The sequence below is a fragment of the Aphis gossypii genome, chromosome 1, assembly GCF_020184175.1.
Source record: "Aphis gossypii isolate Hap1 chromosome 1, ASM2018417v2, whole genome shotgun sequence".
NCBI classification, from domain to species: Eukaryota; Metazoa; Arthropoda; class Insecta; order Hemiptera; family Aphididae; genus Aphis; species Aphis gossypii.
Window position 1 is genome coordinate 60,165,536 of NC_065530.1, and position 9,419 is coordinate 60,174,954.

The window sequence follows — 9,419 nt, forward strand, 5'->3', positions numbered from 1 at the left end:
ATTAAAAAAAAAAAAAAAAAAGAAGTAAACTCTAATAATAATGATAATAATAATACACTCTGTGCGCCTTAAAGCCAACGTGTATACTCACACAACCACCACCGTATAGTTTGTCCAAATATGGTGCAGGCGGGTATGCTAAGCAGCACGGAACACACACACATATTACATAGGTATATATAGAGGAGTCGGATGCGAATTTGATCTATACGTTAATATATGGTTTTTTACGATCTTTTTATATACTAGTCGTCGGCGTTCTATTCTTTACGAAGAAAGAAAATATATACGGCGGCAGCGGCGGTGCGTGTATAAAACTATATACTCATTGAAACCTTTTTTTTTTTTTTATATCGTCGGGAGGGAAAAAAAACATCGTGTGCGTATATATTATCATTGTTATTATAACTATATTATATCCTCTACCGTGGTAATTTAAGTACAAATCGTGGGCGAAATCATTGTAATTGAGACGTGAGGTTGGTTATAATATATTATGTTAATGTCCGAGTTATATATAAAAAAAAGAAATAGACGCGCGTTTATTATAAACTTACTACTAAGACAACGACAGTATAATATGGGAAACGATATTGTTAAAATATATTGTATAGGTACTTAAAATAAAAATACGATTTCTTAACGAATTACGTTTGTTTTTTTTCCCGCAGGAACAATCGACGCGATCCTCCGGCGATGGCCGCCACCCGGACGAGAGTTCGCGACAAGAACCATTGATCGTATGAGACGACTGCTAATTCCAAAGTTATTATATTCAGCACGATCCGTGCGGACGACAGATGACGATTTTTTTTTCACGTGGAGATTAATATTTGGTGCCAAGCTTGACGCCGCGGATACACCACCATTACACATGGCACAACAGTCAGTCAGCAGCTCGACACACAAATTACAACGCGAACACACAATATCAATGTCACGTCCCGGTGACGCCCCAAGAGCCACGTTAAGGATACTATACACACGATGCGATCAAAATTTGAAGTTGAAAAATACAAAATCAAATGTAATAAAATTAAAAAAAAAAAAAAAAATTGTTTTTAAACCGATTATTCAACTTTAGTGTATCGTGTACGATGATATGTCGTGAGTATCGCCGTGGCATAAAATCGATGACGCTAATTGACATAATTCAACTAGTTTTTATGTACATTTTTTGATTATATTAATTTTTACCGTCGTTGTCGTCGATCCCTCTGGCGTGGTGTCACCGTCGCGTTTTTATCATTTGCCCGTTGTTTTGTTTCAAATATTATTAACGCAAATACGTGCCGCTATAATAGGAAACGCACTCGAAATTGATCATGTTATAGTGTTTTATATTGTATAAAATCGTAATTTTCGTGACATTTTTAACCTCAAACGTATATATTAATATATAAAAAAAAATCGTCTGAGCCAATATATATATATATAATTTATAGGTACATATATAAATATATTATATATAATATATATAATATAGTGATTTGTGTTTTGTTTTCGATATCAACGAAAATCAAAACAAGTCCGCGTGACAAGACTTCAACTAGTTGTCTCCATAATGGCCCACAATCCCCACATATGTCTGTAAATATATGTATATGTATATATATATATACATATATAAATAAATTTATATGTATACATATTTATATATATATATATATAATTCTGCGAACCTATCTGTATGTGTATCTCCATCATAATATATATAGATATTATTTTTTTTTTTTATAATTTTTAGAATCATTGTTTTAAACTGTTTTGTTTTTTTTCCTCCTCCCATCTTATCATTATTAATAATGGGTTACCATTTTTTTCCCCAATGCTTAATAATGCATAAAAAAAAAATTGTAACTAAAAAACCAATTGTATTTTGAAAACGAGGAATTGTGAATATTTTTTTAAAAAAACAAAATGTCTTTTCGATTTATATTTAAAGAAAATTGTGTAAAGTGGTAAATTTGAAATTTATGCGTTTTTATATTTTATATTATTATAGTTATTTATTTATTATTATTTTTAATGTAAATTATTGCTGTTATTCTCTGTTGAAAAAGTAGATTTGTATTATTGTTTCTTCGAGCACACCTACTACCAGTTTGTTGTTATCAAATTAAGCTTACTGCCCTGTGCCCTCCCCCCAACCCTCCAGCCAGTGTGTAGTTGTATTTATGTGTATAATGAATTTTAGATATGCTAAAATAAAAATCCTTTTTGCAGTATAGTATATGATATATATATAAATATATATATGAATATTATATTATAACTGTTGTAAAAAAAAGTTTTTACAAAAACAAAAAACAGAGAAATCTACCAGTTCCTAATTTTTTTATTGTAATAATTTAATATTAATAATAACAATGGTAAAAAAAATGCTATAGTAAATTTACGATATTTTTTAGTTATTGTAAATAAAAATAAACTCAAAATATATACCAAACACTTTTTTTTTACTATTTATATATTTGTATGATGTATAATATTATAGTGTTCACACTGTACAGTCTACAGTATATTTTATACATATAGCATGAGACAGTGGGTGCTTGGTGGGTGTTTTCAATAAATTATACTGTGTTATTTGTTATATGTATAAAATTAATATTTTAGACTTCGTGGTTAGCGGTCAGTCGATTCGTTTGACATATTTTTTCATTATAACTATTATACATTTCTTACTCGCAACTGTTTTTCCTATACGACTAGATATTAGCAAAAGTTCAAATCGAATGAAAAAAAAAACTTGTCATTCGGAATCGTTCGTCGACAGGACCGTTAGTCGTGTGGTGCAAAGATTGCATTTGCATTACATCAGTGCTCTTTATATTTGACAGATTTTTTATTGAAAATGGTATAATCTTTTCTACAAATAATAACATTTTTATGGTTTTAGATATTTATAATGATGAAAGCGATTATATTTTGATTTTAATTCTTATTAGCTATATATATGACTACATAAGTATAGTATATAATATATTGAACATTTGAAGTACCTACTTTACCTGATAATTTTAATTTGTATTGGAAATAAAATAACCATCAGATTTAAAAATTCATAATGTTGAATTTTTAAATACCTACATATTTTGTGAGAGAATTTGATCATGGTTGGTTATTGGTGACCTTTTTTCATTAAAAGTAAATTAATGTAATTATACAGTATACACCATTTGTAGGTTAGGAGCCGTTGTAAGATAGTAAGAGACATTATGTTATATTTCAACATAAATTTAGAAACCACAGATTATATATCTTTATTTTACATTATTTTGCGCTGCTGCAATTTCATCATAATATGTAGTCATCTATATTATGATATATCTAACCACTCAGATTTCCAATTGTCGTACATCCCACAACTCAAACGTCTCAAACCCAGATAATATGATGATGTAGCGTAAAATATATTACTGGTGTATCAGTGCGTGTACACCTACTACCTACCCTCAATTGAAGAGGAGAACAAACATTAAATAAATAAACAACACTGTATAGTACGCTAATGTTTTGACATAATTTAGTTAGTGTTATGATAATGTACTATGGTCAAAATACTCGAGTCCTTAAGACCATAACTAACTAAAATCTCGTAAAACGTAAGTAACATTATCATTTCATAATTTATGGTATTGAGTTAAGTTTTTTAGATGAATATTTCAATCAAAAGTCGTAAAATATAATATATTATACATTATATTATTACTAAATATGAATTTACTTTACGTTTTAAGGTTTTAACTTATAACTTATAAAATTAACAACGTTACAGTATACAACATCGTTTTACAAAAAAAAAAAAAAAAATAAATAAAATAATAATATTGATAGTAGGTACCTATAATAACATTTATTTAATAAATAAATAATCGACTTATAGTAAACATCTATTTAACATTTCAATATAGGTAATAGATTAATAGGTATATATTAGTTTCGTAATGTATTTTGACAGTCAGTTATTCTTATTATGTTCAGTCACGAGTTCTTTGTTTTTTTTTATTATAATTTTCCAAGAATATCTATGCCGTTTCTAATAATTCATAAGATATGATTTATGCACATCAAATATCAATCTAGCTATAAGTTCAACCAAGTATTTAAAAAGGACAAACAAGGTATCCTATAGTCAAATATACGGTAGATTAAAAATTATACTACTCCGTTTTATTAACAATGATGAAAATTAAAATGTTATAGAATTGAAGGTGATTCATGACAAGTACTTGCGTATACCTCATAATATTATACGAGGAAAATAAAATCAGCAATAATAGTAAATATTTCAAAGTAATATTGTTACAACTATAATATTGAACTATCAGCTATGGTATCTGTGTAGTATCATATTAAATTAATTGTTAACAATTGTAATATTATGTTTTATGATAGTGTAGTAGAAATAATTAACTGACTTAACCTTTTAAGGTATTCAAACCCGGATTCCACGTTCATTCTATCCTGAAACTCAAGACTCTTAGTGGACCACTCTGGACTGACTGGACTTTCAAACTTTAATCCTTCTTCTCAATTATAAAATAAAAATTCAATTATTCACTATTTTACGGTTATACATAGTTAGTTGGAATGCATTTAAAAAATAAAATAATGAACAAATCTAGTAAGGTAAGTATATTATTTGTAGGTATATGTAAAACAGACATATAGATTGGTACACTATTGTTCTTTAATGAGTAAACGTAGTTTTGAAGTATGAAATATTTCAATAAAGTACATGAATAATCTAAAGTATATACCAAATGTTTTAACGCTTATGAATATAATGATGATTTTTACTATAAAATGAATACGAATATTATGTAATATCGTGTAGTTAACAATTGAGTTCTTAGAAACCTTGAGGTCAAAATATTATAACATGATATTTTACCTTTACATTATGGTTATAGTAAATTGATAAGCATTCATTTTATTCAGTAAATTACTTGTACACACCCACTTAAAATATTAGGTGGCTTAAATCTCAAGTGTACCATTTTAAGTACGTAAGTAGGTACTGTGCGCTGCTAAAATTGTGTAAAATTGTCAAAGTCCAAAGTAACTATAAATACGCATCGTGAAATATTATATAAGTAAAATAAAAAATTCTTGAACAATGGACTATAATATTTAGTTGGTCATTATTCTAGGTTAACCAATCGCCATTTTATATATGTATATAATATATATACACCATAATATTATACAATATGACAAGTACTATAATTCGTCATTTTACACAAAGTATGCGTGGGTTGTAGAATTTTACTCGAATGCCGAATACATAAACTGTAAGATTAACTTTTCAACAAACATTTAATATATTATACCGATCTACATGGAAATTCCTCAAGCATGCTTAAACCATTTTTTATTTAATAATAAATTATTTATTATAATTCTGATTTTTGAAAATATATTTAAATAGGTACCATATTATGTATTGAGATATTTTGTACTACTACTCAAGGAGTGTCCTGTGGATATACAAACTTTTATTATTTTTTTTTAATATGAGATTCCCCTTTTTTTGCTGTAAATTATTTGGCTGATATTTTTTCTGAACATTTGGACGTATCAAAATTCGAACAAGTATTTTTCGAATTATTTAATTTTGTGATAATAATTTAAAGGTCTATAATAATGAGTTTGGAAGATATAGGCATTGGGCAGTGATTTATATTAATTAACAACATTATTTTTATAATTTATAAAAATTACCCAAATTTAATAAATACTATATCAATATTACATCTATTTTATACCTATTTTAGTAAACCGATTTTAAAGACTATTTTATCCTTAATATAAACATTTTAATAATTGAAAAAATTTCCAAAGTTAAGTCCCATAGTAAATAATGTTTGGCTTACAGTAATATAGCAGAGAGTCCTCGCTTGAAAAATAGAAGTTTGTATCACTAAAAGACAGTGTTTGAACAGTACAAAAATCTCAGAAATTCGAAAATATAGTCTTAATGTTTTGTTCATAAATTCCTTAATTCAAAATTTGAATTCGTTTATAATTAAAAAAATAATAATAATAAAAGCGAGCATACTTAGTGAACCGCATGCTGTTTTTATGTATATCGAATTATGTGCAGGTGATTTCGGTGATTTAAAGAGGCCATCGACCGTCGTCGGGTGGTTTTTGTACCCACGTATTAGATACGCGTCCCGTGCGGAATCGGACTCACGTGATTTTCGAGAACCGCGGTCGCGCGCCCGGTTCGCCGTCGTCAAAACGGTATTGCCGGTAATCGCGTGTTAACTCAACGCGCGCGTGTTCGCGATAATAAATCGGCGCACGTACACGGGACAGGCACTAAAATAATATAATATAAAATACATGCAGGTATATTATGTGTGTGTGTGGTGTGTGTGTGTGTGTGTGTGTGTGTGTGTGTGTGTGTGTGTGTGTGTGTGTGTGTGTGTGTGTGTGTATTAAAGAGCTGGTTAGGCGTACCTCGCCCTACAATACCTGTAATATTACGATCCCGTGCGGGCAATATGCAAGAAACGATTTTTACGACTTAACGAAAGTGAACGGCTAACGTAATGTAGGTACGATGGGTGTACAGAAAACACGTGTAAAATAGAAATAAAAAAAAAAATAACGCGAAAAAAGTACACTCGTAGTGTAGGTATAATATAATAGTATGATTACTGATTACATTTTGTTTGGTCACATTTTTATCGGCTCGCTATTTTATTAGTCTGGGACTATAGGGTGCCAGCAGGTTAGGATATACCTACTACCACTATATTATAATATTATGTGCGATCGGTGTAATTAAGTCGTCGCGCCATCGACGCGTAGTCTCGTAATACGTACATTAGCTTATTACTGTCGGAGTAATTATAAAATCGTGTTTAAACTAAAAACGTAACACCTTTGTAATATCATTTATTACCTATACGTATACCTATTATATTACTAGCACATGACTTCGATTATTCCGCTAGTTTGCAACTCAATTTCTATCTTTCTATACGTATATTTTTTATATATGTTATATTAATCGTATCACAGCGGGATATTTTACATTTCTTTCGTAGAAGGGGTGCGGACGGATAGATTCGATGGTTTTTTGTTGAGGTTTTCGACGATTCGTATATTCACGAATAATACGTAAATAATAATCATTAAATATCAAAAAAAAAAAAAACCATATCCGTCGCGCCACTGATCCTGTCGATTGTCGGAAACTCAAAAGTTTCTTGTTGCAAAGTGGTGATTTTTACCAGCTATACGAAGGAATACTATGATTCGAATATTATTGCCTTCGTGGTGCGAGTACTATTTATACGATCTCTTATTTATAATACGCAATAAGTATTGTTTATTGCTAATGTATGTATTGTTTTGTTCCTATGGTTTTTACCGCAAACAGTTCTTCGCGTCGTTTACGTGTCAACGTGAAAAATTAGCGTACCTATAGACATGATTTTTAGTACACACACACACACACATATATATATATATATGAGTATAACGTATAGGTACATATTATTATGATTATAATAAATCGACCCGCAGTTAACTATACGTCGTACGCTTTGCGTGTTTAAAAAACGAATGGTTCATTTAAATATAAAACAGCACATCGTAATGACAATGTACCTACCCATATATATATATACGTCGCATAAACGTACGTTCCTATATAATGTAAACCTAATATACAGTATATTATAATATTAAACCGCGACGACCGTCGTTAAATTTCAAACGATTTGTTTCCGCGAGTCGTAAGTCGTCGCAAACAACGCACACATGACACATATAATACTATAGCTGTGCACACACATACATATACACTTAAATACGTTATTTTTATTATTATATATTTTACACACATCAAACGTACGCACGTATTGTGTTGTCATCATGATATTCCGAGTCGTCGTCGCGAGCGACGTATCTACACACGAACAGGAGGGTATATCAGCTGTGTAACGTGTACGTAACTACTGCTGCGGTATTGTACTTACTTATAATATAAAATGTATACCTACACACGTTGTTTATTATTTATTTTTATTTTTTACGAGCGCGTATTGCACGTGTACGCTTATATATTATGCGTATTACACACGAGTAAATATTATAACATACGCGAGTTTAATGGGACGTAAAATAAAGAGAAAAAAAACGACTTGTAATAATAATAAAAATAAATAAATAAATAAACAAGAAGAAAAAATTAATGTATGTCGACTTTGGTAAAACGCAGGTATATATGCGACAGTATTGCGCAAAAACTACTTCGTCTGAATACACGGGCATTGTACCTATACTGCTGCAGATATTATAATATTGTATATGGACACTCTCGACCACTCGACACTCGTATTGTACCTAAGAGTGTATACATGATATTTCATAAATTAACGTTTTTCTTTTTTTGATTTTTATCCCGTATTATATGTATACATAATATAATATATGTATATAGATTATAGGTATGGCTATTATTTCGTTTCAGAAGTGCGCCGTATGAGTATATCTATACTTTATAGATACCTATATAATATATAATATTATTATGTTTCATCGAGCAGATATGTTGTGTCTATAAGAGACTATATAAGAACGGTAATAACAATTTATGAATTATGAAGTGTTATTATGTGGCGTGCACGTGGAAAGTTCGGAGCTCCTATCGATTTGAGTTCTGGGAAATGTCTCCATCGATTGACTCGTATGTTAGAAATGATTTCGTAGTTGATAGTATGTATGTATTATGGGTATGAGTATGTCGTCGTATAAAATAAATTTACGTATTAGCGTATATTATGTATGTACTATTGTACCAACGACTATATGTACATTGCGTAAAACCCGTGTGATATTCAGTTATAGAGACGAATGGACGATACAAATACTTGACGAACTTAATATAACGATAATAGACTGTTCTGAAATGTTTTGTCTAGGTAATGAAATGTAGCAATTTTATTGTGTTAATTCTCACGTATGATTCCCCAGACACGGTCATCTTGCGTTACCGACATTCAAAATTCATCAAACTATGACGACAATAATATCTTTCATTGTCTTTACACATTTTCATTATTTCATCTCAGATGTAATTATACATATTACCAAGTATGGCCAATGGATTTTTAAGTAATTGTCTTTGGTTATAGACGGCAATCTTTGCTTATACACTTTAATGTATAACATTTTTTTTATTACATTAATAAAAAGTAACTTAACATACTTAAATTATTTTATAGCTATACTTTATATTTTTAAATAAATAAAAATAAATTGTCCACAGAAAACTTTTTTAATTTAATACTCATGCAAACGATATATTTTGTAAATAAACATTTGTCTGGGCAATTCCTATAAGTATATTGGATCAATTCAAAACGAATGGGTGGCATTAGACTGTTTATATA

At 29.5% G+C, this 9,419-nt stretch overlaps 1 protein-coding gene across 3 annotated transcripts in view; it reads left to right on the forward strand.

The window, feature by feature from the left end:
- Positions 1-2,449, forward strand: part of LOC114124730 (protein spitz-like) — a 59,250-nt gene extending 56,801 nt beyond the window's left edge. For all 3 annotated transcript variants that reach the window (XM_050197640.1, XM_050197639.1, XM_027988081.2), the window contains one exon: positions 672-2,449. In XM_050197640.1, the coding sequence (XP_050053597.1) occupies positions 672-746 (75 nt within the window). In that variant the 3' untranslated portion in view covers positions 747-2,449. The remainder of the gene's footprint in view (positions 1-671) is intronic.
- Positions 2,450-9,419: the final 6,970 nt, after the last annotated feature.